The sequence below is a fragment of the Pantherophis guttatus genome, chromosome 1 (assembly GCF_059756535.1).
Source record: "Pantherophis guttatus breed Tessera chromosome 1, ASM5975653v1, whole genome shotgun sequence".
NCBI classification, from domain to species: domain Eukaryota; kingdom Metazoa; phylum Chordata; class Lepidosauria; order Squamata; family Colubridae; genus Pantherophis; species Pantherophis guttatus.
In genome coordinates, this window is record NC_142063.1 from 125,395,207 (window position 1) to 125,416,336 (window position 21,130).

A 21,130-nucleotide genomic window follows, 5' to 3' on the forward strand; every position below is an offset into this window, starting at 1 on the left:
CACCAACTGCTGAGCATTTCTGTGTCTGTGGAGGAATGTACTTTAGGCCCAACTCAGCAGGGTGGCTTTCAACATTGACAGGTAGGTGAGAACATGGCACCAGCAGGGAAGACTTTTGACAGCTGGCGAAATAATCTGAGACCTTCTTCTCATGGCTGCAAATTAGGCTCCAAGTGAGATGCATCCTTTAGCCTGTGATCTCATCCTCTCTTTTGTTCCCAGGCTCTTCACCAAAAAAATAAAAAAATAAACCCCATAGATGCTCCACAGACAGGCTAAAACAACTATGAAAGAAGGCAGCTGGGTGATTTCGGGGTAGTCCACAAACCTCACAGAGTTGTTGTTGTTGTGAAGAAGAGGAGAGAACATTATATGTACTGCCTTAAGTTACGCAAAATAAAGGTGGAATGTAAATCATAAATAAATGAATTCCTTTTTGTATTGTCTAGTTTATACTTGCAAGTAGGGTTGACCATACATCCAACAAAGGACATGAATAATGGACTATAGTCAGTAGTGGTTTTGCATTAGCAGAGTCCAATTCTGCTCATGTCAGGGTGGCTATTGGGTTCCCACTGAACCTTCATTGTAGCACTCCTCTATCTTCAGAAATTATTTTAAAAGGTTGGGGTTCTTTAAAAACTTGTGGGATATGGCATAAAGAACTAGGATTAATGGAAAGACAAATTGGGTATCTCACATTGTGAAAGCAGGTGCACCACTATTACTGTAGGATACTAACTATTTTTTGTTAATTTTTGTATGGATGTGTATACACACACACACACACACACACACACACACATAATTTTGAGAGCGGGCGTCAGAATATATATATATATTCCCTGCACTATAAATTGTCAACAATAAGCCATCCTGTGGGGCTACTTACCTTTACTACCGGTTTGCAATAGGATTGCATGCTCGCAGAATGCCGATGATGACATCCAGGGCGGTGGCGGGGCCTCCCACTGGTTTTACTACTGGTTCTTGTGAACCAGGGGGCAACCCACCACTGCTGTGGGGTACAACATTGAATCTGCAATGTGAAAAGAAGGATAATTCTACTTCCTCTGCTATTTTTCCAAAATAAACTGCCCAAAACTATAGCTTATCCCAAATGGTTACTGTACTTTTCTTCCCAAAGAATGGATAGAAACTATAGCTTGACTTTAATAAAGAAGACAAAAGGATAAAAGATGTTAGCAATGGTTTCACAGTTTGCAGCCTCAAGCCCTCATAATCTCCATCTCAAAGCTACCACCTCTACCCCAACAGACACATACACACTGCTTTTCCTAGGATTTGGAGACTATTTGGAGGTAGGATGCTACCAGCTCAAACACTTCTTTCATGACATTTATACACTGTCACTTCTCAGAATTCAAACCAAATTGACTAATCTAGAATCAGTTCTCATATAAACATTCTATACAAGAATGGTAAAGAATCAGGTTCCAAAATGAACTTTTTCAATGTAGTCAATGAAACCATTTCTTCTAATTATTAATTATTATTACCTGTCCCTGACGAAATTCCTATTATTCACTAGAAACAACTGACCAGGCATTTAAAAATTTAAAAAAGATTTTTAAAAGTCTGGCATGTATCATGGAGTCATCTTATCACATAGTTTTATCCCATATTATTTACCTAATGGAAGCTCTGTTCTTTAAATCCATTTTGAATCTAATTCTAGACTGACTCAGTTAAAAGACAGCATTGAGGGGAACTTGCTAAGAGCTAGGTCTAGCTACTTCCAAAAGATAGGTGCTCATATATTTTTCTAGTTAATAAATAGTTATTTACTGTTTTCATTCTGTAAGAAGCACCAGGAGGTCTAGGTAGATGACTCATGGCTGGAGGGGATCAGACAGCAAATAACTTTAAAGTTGCAGCCCCAAACCCAGAAAAGATGTAAGTAAATGATCCAAGGAAAAGCATAATTGTATGTGAGTGTCAGGCAGTGGGAGAGAATTAATAATAGAGAAATATATTCTGTAATGATGAAAGAGAAAGTATTGAAACATGCATCCAATTAGTAGAAAGACACTGGCTTCAACTCTGATGGTGAAAAAAATAAGGGATTAATAATAGAAAAGTTTGAATTTAAAAATGTTACCATCTTTCATTAAGCAGTTTTGTAAAATTTGTATAAAAATTAAATGTTTAGCAATACAATGATTGTAAAGGATATAAACAATTCCTAAGGCAAAATAATCTTGATACTAGAAGTGTTGATTTACACAGACTGAATGTTATAGCTCGGGAAAAAAATGCATGCATTTTGTTGAGTAACAGAATTATAAAACTCTCCTTCTACAACTTAGTCACTCTGGCTTTATTATCAATAAATTAACTCTATAGACTACATGGTACAGCTCACAATTATTCATGAATGTTGTTCATTTTAGGGACTGTTTCACTTAATGCTCAGTATCAGATAGAATAGTCTGTTCTGAGAAGAAGTTGTTTATAATAATATTCTTTCATAATGAATTTCCCTAGTGTTTTTTTAATGATTTTATATTCTCTAGCATTCTCTATTTTCAGGTATAGCTTTTGTTTTAATGACTATGAAGCAGGGGTGGGTTCTACTTACCTTTACTACCGGTTCGGAATGGGATCATGCCTACGCCCTTGCTTCACTCTCTCGCGCGCCTTGCTTCTGCGCATGCACAGAAGCTTCTGCGCATGCACAGATCACCAAAGACGACATCCGGGGAAGTGGGCGGGGCATCCCGCTGGTTTTACTACCGGTTCTTGCAAACCGTTCCAAACCAGGGGCAACCCACCACTGTTATGAAGTACAACAGTGGTGGTCTCAACCCATTTCTTAGTAGAGATAACATCCATGGTGCCATCTTTCATCCTTATTTTTGACCAATGCAGACATCATCTTTTCTGTGGAGCTGAAAGGATTCACTCACCTCCCCACCCCCATAAACCATAGGCAAAATTGATATGCAAATCCTGGATCTTGTTAATGGGCTTTAGATGTTGGACTCCTAGTTTGATCTGAATTGACTCAAAAAGCTCATGAACTACATAATACATAGTTTCAAGCAGCCATCAAAGGCATTCCCAACTCTGTTGGGAGAAACCGAGTATTGATGAAAGAGAGAATTTATTGTGTATGTAAGAGAATTTCTTTCAAGGCTGATGTATTAAGGCAGGTTTCATGGCTCAGGGAAGTCTGGGGCTGCTTTCAGTTTACCCCCGGCTTCATTTTCCCCACTGCAAGTCACACACTTCAATTTAGCCTTCATCACCATTAAATTGTCAGATGTTTTCTTAATGACATCACTCTTTTTTTAAAAAAATCCTGTTTCATTTTTTCCAGATGGGACTAAAATTATTCGTAATGATCTCTAGCTGAGTTTGAAATGCAGTCTTTTTATTTGCTTTCTCATTCCTTGCTCTCTCTCTCTTTCACCATTAGTTCTTTTCTACCAGTATGAATTAAACAACTAGATTTGGCACAGTTCTTTTATTACCTGTAGCCTTTCCTGAAATAGAAAGCTGGATCTTTGCCTGAGGAATACGGCGTGGGATTATGTCACAAATAAAATGCTGTTCTGTCTATAGGTCCCATTCTATGAAACTGGGCATTTGGAGTGCTATATTTCCAGTGGAATCTTAATAACAATGTTTTTGGAAATTATTTTAAATTGCTTACTTGCATCCCTAAACATTTATCTTTAAATTACAGCTTCATTTTTCCCATTGCCCTTGGTGGAAGACTAGGCAATTTGTGGTCCTGCAGATGTTACTAAACCATGATTTCCAGCTGTGCTAGCTAGCCAGCATAACCAACCCAGAATATATGTTGGCTTGTGACAAGCAGAGTTAATGGAGAAGGCACAAGTTACAGTCATGTGATGTTTCACTTAACTCCCACAGTTAGTTGCTTATCGATTGAAGGGGAAGTGTCGCAGTGATGTGATTTTCCACTTAGCAACTGCAGCACACAGCGAGAGTTTCTGTCCCAATCGCTAAACAAGGACTATCAGTATTTCGTCTTCCTTACCTTCTGGTTTTCTAGTGTATTCATGTTCCAGCAGTTAAAGAGACTGATCTTGATAAAAAGTTGGGTTTTTTTCTGCCTCTTTTACAGACCTTCCACTCTAAGTGGCAGTCCTGTTATCTCCGATATCTCCCTCATCCGTCTGTCACCCCACCCTGCGGGACCTGCAGACTCACCTTTCAGCCACCCTCATCCATACATGAACCCCCATGTGGAGCATTACTTCCGATCCATGCACAGCAGCCCAACTCTGTCTATGATCTCAGCGGCTAGAGGTCTCAGCCCAGCTGATGGTAAGTGGGGCTCTGAGGATTGACTCAATGGTAAAGTGAAAGTTTGTGGCAAGTAGGGCGCATCTGTACAATAACACTTCCTAGGCCAGAACTGGGGAAGCTTCTTGGATGAGAAGTGAAATGTCTTCAAGGAGAAACAAAGTCCAGTTGCCTTTTGGAAAAAGCACCTTTGGGATTCTCTAGGTTAATTACCATTAATGTAAATATCCATGATCCTTTTGGACAATAATAGCAATATACAAATCAGTCTAAATCAGGTCCATGTCAGTGTTACAGACTTACAAATATTATTCCGTTCCATTAATATTTTTTACATTGTTGATAATATTGTTCACAATTTTATGCAGTGCACAACCTTTCCTAATAGACAAGGTTTTATATGTGATTATTTCTAGCATAGACTTATAAGCACAGTTATTTCTAATACTTGTTTTAAAATAAACTTTTTGCATGCAAAGGTATATGTTCTGTTATGAATTTTTTCCCCCCAAAATTACATTTTATATGAATTTTTGGATGAGGAATGAGAAACATTACTGGTTTTCAGTCCTGGTCGTTCATCTGCTGCAAGAGTTGTGAATTGGATCCTTTTACTCCCAATGAAACTGTCATGGGTTTCTTTTATACACCTACCAAATCCCTCACAGTAATATGGCTAATACTAATATTTCCAAAGCAGGACTTTACATTTATGAATTAATTACATTCATGAACGAAGAGATGAATCATCCTACAAACAGGTTGGGCTTTTGTTAATTGCATATGAGTGCAATTCATCTTGAATATAATCTTGAATATAAAGACTTGGAGGGATTTTGAAGATCATCTAATCCAACCCACTGCCTTATTTAAACACTTCCCATGTCCACTACCTCCCAAGGCAGTCTACTGCATTGTTGTACACACTTTAAGACATTTTTCTTGATGTCTAATTTAAATCTGCTTCTTTACAATTAACATTTATTTTAATGACAACATCTCCATGCTTATATATAGAGGCGCTGGAATTCTTAGATCACACAACTTGAACCTTGCTGGATCTTACAGGAGATCTTTCGGAACCAAAGCTTCTCTGTAAATTCTTCCTGTGTACGATCCTAGAATTTCCCATATTCTCCAATAAATTGGAGGATGGGTGGGTTGACCTTTGACCCTTTATTTTCTCTGGTAGAAGGGCAATCAGATTGAACTTACATCATGGGTAGTTTTGGTCATCGTATCTTATAATGTACTAGTACAAAAGGGAATAAAACTAATAAGAATATTAATATACTAATATTCTTCATTTTCTTCTGGCTACTAATATTCTTCTATATCATATCTTATTTGTATATTTCTCAGTTCTGCAATATCTTTCTTGGATTATATTGACCAGAAACATACATTCTTATGATTATATCATAGATTTCCATAGATTTTTCATTGTTTTCTTTGTGATTCATTTCTTGATGATATCTAATGAGACAAAAAAAAAAAGGAGCCAGATAAATTCCTTATTTATTTCTTAAAGGAAGTTAAAAACATTTATTTTTAAATGAAATATTGATAAAACGTGGTTCAATAGGATTGGGTCATGAAGGAATGGATGTAGCCTTCACACTCATACATGCTTACCCTTGAACTGTATGCATTCAAAGGAAAGGCAGAGCGCAATGGGTCTAGGACAGCTCGCCGCAGCCAACTCATCACAGCCATCTTGCTATGGACAAGTTCATGCGGGATACCTCACAGCAATAAATGTTAGCCGCCACTGTTTCTTTAACATTATTTCCATTGACAAAGGTGGAAATAATGTCGAAGAAACAGTGACAAATAACATTTATTGCATTGAGTAGAATTCTCCATGACGAATTGTCCCGAGGCAGGTTGGCTGCAGCAAAATGGCCATGGCGAGTTGGCCACAACAAGATGGCTGCAGCGAACTGTCCTATTCCAGAGAGCAATGGTTTAGTGTAAGGCCTTCTTCAGATGGCCAACAGCAAGCTGATGAGAAATAGGGAAAGGATACTGAGTGAGATTCTCAAACCAAATGACCAACCTTGCAGGCCAAATATTCTCCAGGACTGGTGTAAAGGCTTGCAGGGCAAAGATTTTCAAATTGCTCAAGGTCTGGTTATCGGTCTTCATGAAGGGAAGCAAAGGTCAAGTCTTTTAATCAAGCTTGACTCTTGCTGATTTCCTGTCATGACCATCCAGTTTTCTTGGTAATAATATGGAAGTATGTTGCCCTTACCTTCTTTCTGAACAGATTTGTTTGTTTTACTTTCCAGGCTGACCTCTAGATCACCAAGGAATCTGAAGGGAAGAGTGAGGTGGGGATGGGTGGGAGAAGACTACATGAAAAGTAGACCAGAAGTCACATGTCACCATTTGCTATCTATTACCAGCTATACATTGAGTATTTATTATAGCTAATGTCAAGAAAAAGAGAAAAAGAGGAGGAAGATCTGTTAAATAGAGAGAAAGGTGGAAGAAGGAAAATAATAATTGGGAATACTGTTAGCTATACTGTTCATGTTCACTAATTTTTTCCTGCAAACAGTCTCAAAAGTAATCAAAAGTAAGTGGCATCAAAATGGATTTCAATAAAAAGCCTCCTGACTAGCTCCTCCTATGTAGAAGATTCTATAGATTGGTGCTTGTCTGCTACCTAGTAGTAAAGTCGAAAGAAAATATCTAACCTTCACTTTCTCTCTATCTGGGATGAAGCTAGAACTTCACCTCTGCAGAATAATAACTGGACGATATGAGGCATGTCCTCAGCTAGACAGATGTAACGCATCTGGTAAAAACCTAGTTTCTCTCTCATTGCTGACTTGGTTTTGTTGATCCCAGGGGCCTTTCCCTTTAGCAAGTGTTAAGCTTCCAAGCTTCTGCATTAAGTAAGCTACAGATGTGTTTTATTGCTCTTAATAGTCTTTCTTCCTCTCAGTATGACCCCTGAATCTTCTTTCTTCCTGCAAAAGAAATGTTATTATTATTTGGCATTAGAAAGGGTCTTGATCTTGGCTTTCAAATTTCTCTCTCTCCTTCTCCCTCTCCCTCTCTCCTCATCCCTCCCTCCTCCCCCTCCTCCCTTTGTAAATAAGTTCAGTGTAGAATGGGCATAGAGGCAGGCAGTTTTCACAAATGGGCAAAAGTGAGGATAATTGGTTCTGGCAAGCTAAATGGTTTTCCACTGCCAGGCACACTATTTAAAAAAAACCTCTCATTCTTCTCTCTCTCTCTCTCTCTCTCTCTCTCTCTCTCTCTCTCTCTCTCTCTCTCTCTCTCTCTCTCTCTCTCTCTCTCTCTCTCTCACACACACACACACACACACACACACACACACTTTATTAGAACCCTGCTTTAATTTTCTTATGCTGCTTCTCATTAACTGGGCTTTGTCTGTCTTTTTCTTTTGTAAAAGGCAGGATGTTAATTTCGACAATGATACTGCATCCAGAAGTCTCCCCTCCTTTCCTCCATTCCCTTCCTCCCCCTCTTTCTCTCCTTTTCCTTCTCCCTTGTGAACTCTGTGTTCATACAGCAGGATTATTTTGGAGGGGGGGTTAGAAATGAGAGATTGTTTATAAATTTGCGGAAATAGAGGAATGTAGAGGGCCCCAGCCTGGTGTCTTTTGTCCAGAGCGAGCAACACGTCAGAGTTACAACTACACAGTTTTGGCAGGGAACAGGGAGTTTCTAACATCTTTGCAGATATTTTGCTGTCTGGAAACATTTTACCCTTCTTCTCTCCTCCGTCCCTGTCTTGTTCCCCATGCAGTAGCTCATGAGCATCTGAAAGAGAGGAGTCTCTTTGGCCTTCCCCATCCTCCTCCAGGAGCCAGCCCTGCAGACTACTATCACCAGATGACGTTCATGGCCAGCCACCCGAATCCTTATGGGGACCTCCTCATGCAGAGTGGAGCAGCAGCCGGGGCCACGCATCTTCATGATTACCTCAGCCCTGTAGATGGTGAGTACAAGAGCCTTCTCTGGCTGGATCCATGTTCAGGAATGTTTTTGCTGGAATGACCACTTCTAGAGTGGGTGAATGGCACTATAACGTTATCATAAAAGCGTCCCTGTGTGCGCTCCCCTAAGTGTCTCAAAAAAGACAAGATTGTTGAAAGCACTGGGTTACTTGACATCCTCTTACTTTCTGCATGTGGCTGAAGGCCCTGTTTTGCCACATGGCTCAAATAATAGGACCAACCTCTCCCCCGCTTGTTTTTGCAAACTCTCCTTAAAGAATGTACAACTTGTCTTGCTAAATCTCCAGTTCTACTGGATAACAAACACCCTCATTAAACTTGGCAGACACTGGGAAGCTAAGACATGTGAACTGAAAGGCTCTGCCATGCTAAATGAGAGCGGGCACGATCGCTTCACAGTGCAGAAACAAATGCTGGACCCCGCCTCTTCAGAAACTGGGAGGGACGGAGGGGAAAAAAGTTCTCATCTAAAGTTTTGCTTGCTTGTTAAACTTCATGCTTTGAACAGCTCCAGCCTTTCAATTAAGAAAGGGAGGAATTAATTTTGCAGAATTAGTACAGTTTATGTGATGAGGATCTCTTCAAGTTGTTGAGAGACTATAGACAAGTCATCTTAGCTGAAGCACTTTAAACAGTTTTCAGGGGAGAAATGCTACAATCTCTTCCATTAAATAAATGTGACTAACAAGTGCTTAATATGCCTGGTTTGTATGTTCCAGCTTCCTTCCTTTCACTAATATAGATAAGGTGGGAACAACTGGAAATAAGGCAACTGTTGAGCAGGTTCTAACTGATGACAATATTTGGGCTTAAGTAGGAGAAAGTTTACCAGGACTTTGCCAATGCCATTGGAAAAAGCCACCGTGAAACACATGTGTCTGAAGTTTTATGCATTGCTATAACTGAGTAGTAAGTTTAAGATATCTTTTGAGTATGGTTTTGCAGGTTAAACCATGTGAGTGTTTTATACAACAGAATCTAGTAGCATATTAGAGATCAATTATTTTATTGTGATATGAGCTTCGGTAATGAATATTCACTGAATTTTAGCCATATAGCTTATGGGAAAGTTGATGAATACACAAGCTCATATACTTCTTGCTTATAGAGTTTAGTGAAATAAAATAGCACACAAATTTGTTTTCTACGGTTCAGATTCCCTTCATTTGTTCTCTTTTCAAATCAGCCTCTCTCAGAGTGTGTCTCCACCCCCCACCGCACCCCCCCCCAGTTCATAGGTTCTCTGTTGACGCGCAGGCCACAGTAAACTACTCAACCTTTAATGTGCCATAGAAGAATTCGCAGCAGGCCTCTGTGGAGTAAAACTTCAGTTCCGCCCTGTTGCATTTATGTTAATTTCACGCAGGAGGATAAAACCTTAGCAACCTCCAAAGAAATGAGGTCAGCTTTTAAATCTGAGGAGGTTCATCTGTAACTTTAAAAGGCTACTAGTTTGGAAGGGCTGGTGTTTTTTGTTTTTTTTTCCCCCCTCATTCCTTGTCCTCTCCAAAGAGTTCTTTGTGGCTCTGGTTTTCAATCCTTGGGATGATTTCCCACCCCCACCCCCGTCGCCACCAAGAAAAAAGTTGCCTACAAATGAATAACAATGGCTATCACTGTAGTGTTTCCACTTTCTGTAGATCACACTTTCTGCGGATAGGAAATACTGGCAAAATCCAGTCACATATGGTTTACTAACATGAATTCAAGATCTTTGTGTTTCGCAGCTTTTTAGACATTGCAAAAAGAGGAGCTATCGAAGTTAAATGGATACCAATTTTAAAAATAAGTTAATACATGTTGCGGGTCGTGGATATAGCATCACAATAGTATTTGCATTGTTGAAATTTAATTTCACTGCACTCAACAGAAAGTACAATACAAGGTATCTCTCAAAGTTCTTTCCTCTGATCTTTTGACTAAAATTTTGCTGACTCCTGGATTCTTCAAAAATCCCATTTACTTATGCTGGTTTAAGGAGCCTTAATGATTTTTAAGGGTGGTGAGACAGCTTTTGTGTTGCTCAAGAAGGATCTTGAAATACCTTGAACTGCAAAACTAAAGGACCCTAAGAAATTTGTCTCTTAGGACATCACCTGTGCCAGAACAAACACGATGCAGTGTGACACTACAGACCATAAAAAAAAATTCACAAGAAAATTACAGATGGCAGCCACATGCTGTTTGGCGATACAGGAGTTGCCTGATACAGAACTCTGATGATGTATTTATTTACCATGCTTCAGCTAAAGTTAATATTGCTTCTGATTTGGTGTCTTATGAATAGGATTGTACTTCATTTTCAAAAGCAGAAGAAGCACAGAAGGGATATCCAGCCATTTAGGAGTGAGTGCTGTTTCCTTTTTGATCAAGCACCAAAGGAGGTGAAGTGAAGCCCTGTAGGGTAACACTTTACTCACCCTTTCTGAACTTTCAGCTCTTTTCCAAAAGAGTCAAAGTATTAATAGCTTTGGAGGTAGAAAAGTCTTTATGCATATAAACAGGGCAAGAAATATCAGTCAATATGAAGCAAATATAAACCTAAATAAAAAGTAGCTGTAATTGCTTAAAGCTGCTTGATAATTCCATTAACTAAATGGATTGCTTTAAAGAACAGAAACAGTTTATATTTAAATCTGATGTTTCATATTGATACATGATTGTCCTTTCACTTATAAGAATCTGCACTAAACTGGGAAAAGCTGTATTCCAACGGAAAGTGAACCTGGAAGCTGGCTTGAAGTGGGACAATTCGGGGTGACTTTGGGGATGGATGGATGGATGGATAGATGGATGGATAAATAGCTGGGGCATTTGTTCAGGTAAACATCTTGGTATGGGAGTACAGGGAAAATGTCATGATTGAGAGTTGACTGAAAGGTATACACTGACAAATATATCTTGGTTACCAAGATCTATTCTTATGTGGCTATGGGGAGGAAGAACCACAATCTTTCTTGTGAACAGCCAACTGATTTTTTTTCATTCTAATTTTACCATGCGTTGCCCCCATATTAGTCAGTTAATTGGTTTCTACAAGTTTCCATTCCTTTAATCTCCCATCCATTTCTTTCATATCATATTTCAATCTTCCATTTTTCTGCCCCGCAATAATTTGTTAATTGTAATAGCTGTTTTAATCAAACCTGCCTCCCTCATTTATTTCTCCTGCCGATTCGTCATTACTTTCAGTAACTTTAAATTGTTTTGATATTTTGTAAATAATTGTAAATATTATATTGTGGTGCGAATATCTTTCCATGCTCCTCATAAACCCTGATTCCATTTTGATATAAGTGGTAAAAGTGTGTGCTACAGTGGTGGGTTGCTACCGGTTTGCTCCGGTTCGGGTGAACACTGGCAGCGGGAGGCTCCACCCACCCTCCCGGATATATGCTCTGCGCATGTGCAGAAGTGGTGTGTGCGCGAGTGAAGCGTGTGCACAAGCAAACCGGTAGCAAAGGTAAGTGAAACCCACCATTGATGTGCTACCATATTAGACAGAATCGTCAAAAAGATTGAGCCTCGGTACAAGCGAGGACAAAGATTATTGTGGTTGTTGCAGAACACTGGTGTCAAACTCACCGCGTCACATTGCCGGCACGTGACATTTTGCGACATTTTTCCCATTCACGGAGCTGGGGTGGGCATGGGCTGCATGTGACGCATCTGGCCCATGGGCTGCCAGTTTGACACCCCTGTTGTAGAACAACAAACAGAGGAGGGCAGCGGGTAAAGAGAAAAACCTACTCAGCAATGAGCACTGGATTTGTCTTGCAGGAGTAAAATCAACCTTGGGATGGTTATAGTACTTTAAATATGCATACCACAATGTGTTCATTTTTCATTGGTTTAATGAACGCCCATGTCTTATACGATAAAAAAAAATATTTTTTGCATATACAAAAGTACTCTGTTCTTATGTGCTCTTTTAAAATGCTGGCAGGTCACTTCCCTGTCCAAGAACATCCTGACATATGTATTCATTTATTACCCTTGTTTCCTTGTATGTAACCTCTCCATTTTAGAGATAACGAAGGATTGTTTGTCTCTAAACTCCCCACTGTCTACTTCCTCAGAAGTGAAACTAAAATATCAGCATAGTCTGATAAGATATGATGATGATGGTCACGGCCATACTTAGAGCAGATGTTGGCTTTACGGAATCTTCCACTGAGGCATCAGTTAGAAATAGAACCAAGATAATCCTTCAGTAAAAGAAATAAAGCACAAAGACAAATTACTGTTACAAAGGCAACAATAATTCCTGGAATAATTTTTCTTTCCCTTGCTTTTGGCTCATGGATACAAGAGATCATTTATATTTATTTAAATGATTTATATGACTGCCTGTTTCAAAATAGTGAGTCTGGGTGGCTAACAATGCATAAAAACATAATATAATGTAAAATGAAAAAAATAAATAAACTGAAAACCTAATAAAATAAAAATGTAAAAAATACTAAAAGCCTAATAAAGTCACATAAACAATACAATGGTAGTCTTTTTACACTAACCAAAAAGAAACTAACTTGCCCTATATGTAAGGCTCAACAGATACCCTGGTTCAATACCTAAAGGAAATATCAGGTCTTGAATGCCCTTCAGAAGACTAACAGAATCAGTGATTAAGTAAAATCAATTTCAGTTACCAGTCTCTAGAAACAAATAGGGAATGTAAAAGACATTTTGTCAGGCATCTGCCTAAGCCTTGATATCATCTATTTTATCAGAAACATGCATAACAACATTTAGAACCTACAATGCCTCCTAATGCTTTACTAGCTAAGATATAAACTGATGTTGAAGTGTGATGATTTGGCAGAATGTTTTGGTTTCTACCCCAAGGCCTCTCCAATTTCCTTGGGCAAAACCTCTACCACTACCAGGATACAGATCATGACTTTACTAAAAATTTAACAGGCCTTCCATTTTTTGCATTAATGGTCCTTATCTCTCTTAGTTTTCTGGGTTGCAGAAGATCCTGTTTATATCTAAGGGGCAGGAGTGAAATCTACTTACCTTCCTTACCGGTTCGGAAGTGCATGCACTGCGCGCGCATCACATGTATGCGCAGACCTTCTGCGTATGCGCAGAGGGTAAAAAACACATTACCTCCTGGTTAAAACCAGGAAGTAATGACACCCAGGCAGGTGGGCAGAGCCTCACGCCACCATTGCTACCGGTTCTCCAAACCACCTGCCACAATCGCTACCAGATCGCCCGATCCGGTCCGAACTGGGAGCATTTCACCCCTGCTAAGGGGTTTAGAAAGTTTTTGGAGCAGTCAATTGTGTTGCTCAAGGGCAGCAATGTAACAGTGACCAAATCTATCAGAAGGAAGGGCCTTATATCTTTGAATGCCAAATAGTTTCTACTAAGGCTGCAATTCCATTTAAGGCAGGCACAATTTGGTGCACATGGGTTATCCTATGAGGCATAATACCCATCCAAAGGGAAAGACCAATGTATACAATGTCCAGGAAAAACAAAAATGACTATCCCTGTTCACAGAGAATTGGATGATGATGATGATGATGATGATTGCAGAATTAATACTCTATCCAACGTCAAACAAAATTTATCATAAGTCAAAGCTAACTAGTTGATCTTTGGCGATGAAGTATAAATTCACAGAGGGTGGCCCATAAGAAGGTCCTGCAGAATCAATCCAGTGTTCTTGTTATGATGGACATTAGAGCAAGGGGGAAAGCATCAGTAAGTTTTAGATTGAATTAACTACACAATAGTGTGTGTGTGTGTGTGTGTGTGTGTGTGTGTTGATACTTTTCCCATGCTAGATAATAAGAGTACGAACCTCTGGTTTTCTTAATAATATCCCAGAATGAGAATAACGGGAACAAACTAAGGATTTAGCCACAAGGCAGGTAATGTGATTTTTGGTTAGTTATTTAGCATTGGAAAAATGTCTACATGTCTACAGATTGTAACAAAATCTAACAATTCAGAGAGCAGAGCTGATTGTACCTGTCCTACATCGATATTTTCCCCATTCGTATTTCCCCCCAACCTTCATTCTCTATCCACGCATGATACAACATAGAAACAGCATTTTTACAGATTAATACAATCTTAACCTTGATCCCAATGGGGAAATAAAGTGGGGACCCATTGCAGGATAGTGGGCAAGCCCCAACGCTACTTGTGCTCCTCTGAGCACTCCTGATTGTGCCATAGAAGTTCCAGTAGTATGATGGAGAAGGTGGAGGCAATTTCAGATTTGTTTATTTATATTTTGACTTTGAAGGGTGTTAAGTGAGTAAACACAGCTGGGGACAACTGGGAATCAAACTTTCATTAATCCATTTAATAATTAATCCAGGCCTCAACTTTGGAAAATTACAGAGATTTTTTTTTTCCATAATTAGGATATGAAAGTACATTTGAAAGTAAATCAGTGAATGCAAACGGAAGATTGGTATACGGGTATGTGAGTGTCTTGGATTACTAGGTAGCAGAGATGTTAACTAGTCAAAGTCTAATCAAAAATTTCCCTATGTGTTTAATTTACATTTGGCAATTGTAAAAGAAGGATATTGATTGAGTTATATGTCACCTTTATTTTGTATAACTCAAGGTACTATGCATAATGACACTTCCTCCTATATTGGGTCTATGACAATTTGCCATGGCCAACTCACCATGGCCAAATTGCCGCAGGACAACTCACCAGGGCCAACTCACTGCGGTACAATTTGCTGTGGAACCAGAGTTACACTAATGTCAAAGAAATGGTGAAATAGAATCATTAAAAAAAAAAAGAATGCAAAAGGAGGGACAGAATGCAATGTGAATGACAAAAATTTAATTTTTAAAAATTTATTGAAATTAAAATTATAGAATTGTTAAATTGTCCCGCAGCAAGTTGGCCATGGCTAGTTTTCCCATTCCATCCTGTATTCCCCACAATGACAATCTTGCGAAGTGGGTTGACCTGAGAGAAAGAGACTGGCCCAAAGTCACCCATCCAGCTTCTATGTCTAAGGGAAGACTAGAACGTGAAGTGTCCCAGTTTCTCCCAGTAAATTTAGGCAAATAATAAATATTTGTAATGTAACATTGTTTTAGATATGCATTACAAATGTGATTGACAGATGAAGTCTATCGTTGAATAAATATGTTTAGCTTCTTATATTTTTGTTTGTGCAGCCTTTCGGTGAAGGAAAACAAACTTTTGATTTGCTTCCATCTCTCCTAGAAATTTGTACTAGGAGGTGGAAAAAGGGAATTTGCCTATAGAATTGCCTGAGATCAACCCGGTGACTTTAACCTATATGCGAATGCATCACGTAGCAGATTCTAATGGAAACTTAAACCCACAATGTTCAATTCTAGGTATAAAAATCAAGAACACCAAAGAAATTTCACCACATCTTGCAATATCAGGAGGATCCAAATTAGAGCAGACAGTAATGAAATGCATATGCCTTGATTTGTGATAAAATAAGTCCCAGGTTATCTTGCAGAAACTGACAGCTTCCAGCAGAGTTTTATACCCTGGAAAAAGAAAAGGTTAGGGGTCTCTAAATGGTTGTACCAATAAAACCTGGGCTGCTCTTGGACATCAAGATTTCTACAGTGGTCAAATTAATGGGAACCAATGGCAGAGCTGACACGGCAAGCATAAATCATGGTGGGAAGGAGCAGCGAGGACCGAGTACAAGGCTTTTCTTTCTATTTAGTAATTTATCAAGGGAAGTGGCACATTAATAAACAGATCTCCCTTGAGAGGTGGGAGTAACAGAGATAAATATGACTGTGAAAGCCAGCTTGCTCACTCCTCTTGGTAAAATAGGAGAATGGACACACACACAAAAGCCCTTCATGGATGTATCAATTTGGGCGAATGAGTGAGTATGTTTGCATCTTCTCTTGGCAAAATTCTGTCTTGTAGGAATAATCAAAATAAGGATCTTTAGTATAATGTGCTGCATCATTCCTCATTAGCTGGACGACTGTTGCTCAAGAAGACACATTCACACAGAGGTTTTGAAAGGAGGTTAGGTATATGTTAGAAGCTGTCCAACCACGGCAGGACATCCTCAGGGAGATGCTTGTCTTGCTGGGTCCCAAGGGCTGTACCACAGAGGGAAGCAGTTGCTGGATTAAGTGTGCAGTATTGACAGCCAGTTATGCAGTCCGTATGAGCACATCTGCAACCTCAGCATGGGAATTTGCAAGCCAATGGTGGGTCTGTTTCATCAAGGAGGCGTACTCAATTTCTCAGTTAGGTTCCCATGGGCTCAGTAGTATTAGCCTTCCTCACGAAACCTTTGTGAGTATCTTTGTATAAATGTCCTTAGATCTCCCAGTGCGAAACAATAAACCACAGTGTGTTTCCTATAGCAAGATTGTTGAATGCCTTCTTTTTTCATTTATTTTATTTTTATAGCATACACTCTATACCAGGGGTGTCAAACTTGATTTCATTGAGGGCTACAGCAGAGTTGTGTTTGACCTCAGGGGCCAGTGTGGGCGTGGGCATGGGTGGACATTCATGTCGTGGTGCCTGTGGTGGCCTGAGCGCTCTGCCAGGGAAAATGGGCTCCTGAGCTCTGTTTTCAGCCACAATGGCCTCCTGCAGCCCTCTGCCAGTGAAAAGGGAGCTTGGGGGTGCATGTGGGAGCCCTCCAGGCCCTGTTTTCAGCCTTCTGCAGCCCTCTGGGAGCTCCATTTTCATTGGCAGAGGACTGCAGGAGGCCATCGTGGCTGAAAACGTAGCCTGGGAGGTCCACACATGGCCCACCAAAGCTTCATTTTTGCTGACAGAGGCACCGCAGGCCGGTCCTTCGCTGTTTCCAGGGCGGCCCCATGGGCCAGATCTCAACATCCCATGAGCCGAATCCAGCCCACGGGCCTTGAGTTTGACACCCCTGCTCTATACAATAGATGCGGCTGTATGGTAGGTAAGGGGGCGCAATAGCTCAGTGGTGAAAGATGCTGAGTTTATCAGCTGCAAAGCTGGCAGTCTGGGTTTGAAACCCAAATGCCATACAATGGGGTGAGCTCCCATTCCTTGCTCCAGCTCCTGCGCACCTAGCAATTCAAAATCATGCAGATGTGAATAGATAAATAGGTACCACTTTGGTGGGAAGATAACAGTGTTCCATGCACCTCAGGGTATAGTCATGCTGGTCACATGACCACAGAAATGTCTTTGAACACTGATGGCTCCCTTGGCAAATGGAGATGAGCATCACCTCCTTGAGTAGGACACAACTGGGCATGGGAAACCTTTACTTTTACCTTAATGGTAGGTAAACATTTAAAAATATAAACCGTAGAAAGCTATATTGTACTCAACATTCAGCAGTGTAAATACTCTTAAATTAAAAGTAATTTTAAAAACAGAATTGAGTATAAAATTAAGTTTGATAGTAACATGGTGAGTTGAAAAACCTCTCCAGAGCCACATGGGAAGTGAGTAAGATTTCAAGTAGTCAATAAAACTGATGCTTTGGAGGCCTAGGGAATCCTCCAGCTCATATCTAAAAAAGACTAGAATAAATTGTATTAAATAAATAGAATTTCTTAAATGCCAAAACTGTAAAATTTAGAGGTTATTCTGTATATGATGCTAGCTGAAGAGTGTATGTGAAAAGTAGCAGCTGTTAACAATGGGCTTGGCAAAGTTTCACTGAATTGTCTTTGGAGATAAACTCATGTTGTTTCCTGCAGAGATGCTGAGTGCTATCTCCTGCCTGTCAATTCAGCTCCTTCAAATGGTTTACCTGACTGATAATTGTTGCCTTTACTGAATGAAGCCTTTAGATTAACTGATGTAAGCCTACCAGCCACCCAAAAATTTGGATTGGTTGGGATTTTGAACTCCCCAAGGTGATTGTCCAGTTTTTTCCCAAAACAGCATTGCTAATTCTGCTTGGGAGTATTGTTAATATCTAAGCAGAGCTGGCTTCACTTACTTCTAGGGGTATTTGTTGAGTTAACTTCCACTGTAGAAGCAGGCAGTGGTGAAATCCACATTTTTTTACTACCAGTTCTGTGGGTGTGGCTTGGTGGGCGTGGCAGGGGAAGGATACTGCAAAATCCCCATTCCCTCCCCACTCTGGGGCCAGCCAGAGGTGGTATTTGCCGGTTCTCCGAACTGCTCAAAATTTCCGCTACCGGTTCTCCAGAACCTGCAGAATCTGCTGGATTTCACCCCTGGAAGCAGGATAATGGTGGCCAGGTCTGAATTGCATGTGGGCTCAGAATCACTGCTGTAATGGGTTTGTGTTGGGAGGAAGTCCCAGAGTGTTATAAGGAGGGGACTGTTTAGGAAAAGTGGTTTGGCAACAAGCTAAGCTTATCATGCTCTTGGTTACCTATGTAGATAGCTTTTTTCAAAGCGCAAAGCTGGACATCCCCAGCCCAATGTGTTTGCAGTCCACCCTGCAATCCACTGACCTGCTTCACATATTATAATAAACCTGGCTTTATTTAACCATCATTTATTGAATAAGCCACAATTAGTAATGTTCACATGACCAATTAAGCCAAACCAATAAAAGTGTATTATTTGCTGAATGAAAGAGTTTGTTATTGTATTATTTGTTAGATGAAAGAGATTTTGTTATTGTACATGACTGAAAGCAAGACATAGTGAAATCCAGTGAAGGGAAAATATATGCTGAGTTTGTTGGGGCCAATAACTAAAAATGCAAAGTAATATGCAAATTTTATCTATTTTTTGGATCTTGAGATTTGGTAATCTTAGTTTGGTGGCAAATTATGGGAATTTAAGATAAAATAATAATTTGTTGTTGAGATATAGAATAGAATAACAGAGTTGGAAGGGATCTTGGAGGTCTTCTAGTCCAACCCCCTGCTTAGGCAGGAAACCCTACACCACTTCAGATTAATTGTTATCCAACATCTTCTTAAAAACTTCCAGTGTTGGAGCATTCACAACTTCTGGAGGCAAGTTATTCCACTGATTAATTGTTCTAACTGTCAGGAAATTTCTCCTTAGTTCTAAGTTGCTTCTCTCCTTGATTAGTTTCTACCCACTGCTTCTTGTCCTGCTCTCAGGTGCTTTGGAGAATAGCTCGACTCCCTCTTCTTTGTAGCAGCCCCTGAGATTGGAACACTGCTATCATGTCTCCCCCTAGTCCTTCTTTTCATTAAATTAGACATACCCAGTTTATATCTATAAAATCTTTGTTGCATTATCATGTCTCATGAAATATTGCTCATGAATCATGTTTTGGCTTTTATGAAATCAAAAATCAGTGAATTTGGTGAGCATGTTCATAACATGTTTATAATTAATTACTACTAATAATAATTGATACGTAGGGAAGAGTGTTTTGGGGACAAATCTTCTAGTTCACTAAGCATTCCTCTCTCTCTCTCTCTTTTATTATATTAAACCAGTGCTCCTAGCACTGGTAGAGACCTAAGTAAAGCAGAGATTACTTGATTGAATGGTTGAGAATTGCTAATTTAATGGCAAACATGCTGAAACCAGAGCTGGCCTCTATGAGGTTGCTTGGTCAACTAATTTCTAACCTCCCTATATTCAAAACCTTTGATTTATTTGTAGAAATGATGAAAGTCATTGACTGACAACTCTTCCAAAAGAGACTCTTATTTACCCTTTAAAACCACTATCGTCTTCCTCCACAAGCCATAAGTGAACCAACCTAATGTTTTGGCCTCTCCCAACTAAATTAATTTTCCCAGTTCAAAGAGGATCCTATTCCAAGGCTCGCATTTGGAGCCCAACTTCTCCTCCTCAAAAAACAGACAAATATACAGACCAGTTCGGCTAAACTCAATGTTTTTTAAAGAAGGAAAGCAAACAACCCAACTATTAATTAAATACCAAACTCTTATGAAGTCAACTGAGAGGGGAAGACCTAAAATGAAGGGCTTACACTACTCATGTCCATTTACTTTGCTTATTCTCCAAATAGGAGAATTTTTGGGGGGAGAATGTTTAATAGCTCCATTGAGAATTGTAGTTGCTCATACCCACCTGAAAGCAATGAATCTTGCTTGCTAGACAAATAGACGGTGGCTGCTTTTGAACTCTTGAATTCCTCCCTCATAAGTAGGCATTCGGTTTGTTTTCCTTTTGTGCCTTCATTGGGATTCTCCTATGGCACCCAGCCTTGATTTTGGAAGCACTGCATTAACTTTCTTGTGCAACAAATAGAATACTCTCGCTCCAATGTGTGTTATTATTAGGCACACAACATTTGGTTGGGCAATGATTATTACTATCGTTTTGAGTATGATGTCTAACTGAAGTATTTACTAAATGAGGGGATGTACATTTATACATTTACATAAATGTAAATGAGCCAAGCTTTTTGTTATATTGCCAACCATTTTTAGAAAACGAATTGTCCATTTTAGCAATCCATACTAGGTTAATATACCAGCAGTAAATCCTCTCATGCTGATTTTTCTAACTAAAATATAATTTAGAATTATTTTCTAAATAAAACAAAATAAAATAATGGGAATTTCAAATTCCCATTACTATTCCCATAGTAATGGGAATTTGAAATTCCCATTACTACATATCAATCTTTGTATCTATACTTCACATCCCTTTCTAAAGTTTTTAGCTTATAAATGCTAATGTTTGAGTCATATTTCACCAACAGCTTATAGAATGAACATGTTGTGATCTGTGAATTAGTTTGGGATATGCAAACCAGGTTAGTGGGAAGTTGTTTTGCTATTGTAGTGACAAGCCAAACAAAATTCTTCAAGACGTCTGCTTACTTAATTTATCTGACTTTTTAGCTCTTCAGACCTTTTAGCTCTGTGTAAAATAAATATATCAGCTGCTTTGATTT

The 21,130-nt window shown here is 39.4% G+C and overlaps 1 protein-coding gene across 2 annotated transcripts in view; it reads left to right on the top strand.

Moving 5' to 3' along the window:
* Positions 1–21,130, top strand: part of GLI2 (GLI family zinc finger 2) — a 270,083-nt gene that overhangs the window by 207,287 nt on the left and 41,666 nt on the right. The window contains exons 4-5 of one of the 2 annotated variants that reach the window (XM_034422349.3): positions 4,118–4,320; positions 8,087–8,278. In XM_034422349.3, coding sequence (XP_034278240.2) covers positions 4,118–4,320; positions 8,087–8,278 — 395 coding nt within the window. The remainder of the gene's footprint in view (positions 1–4,117; positions 4,321–8,086; positions 8,279–21,130) is intronic. The other variant, XM_034422359.3, reaches the window with a different exon arrangement.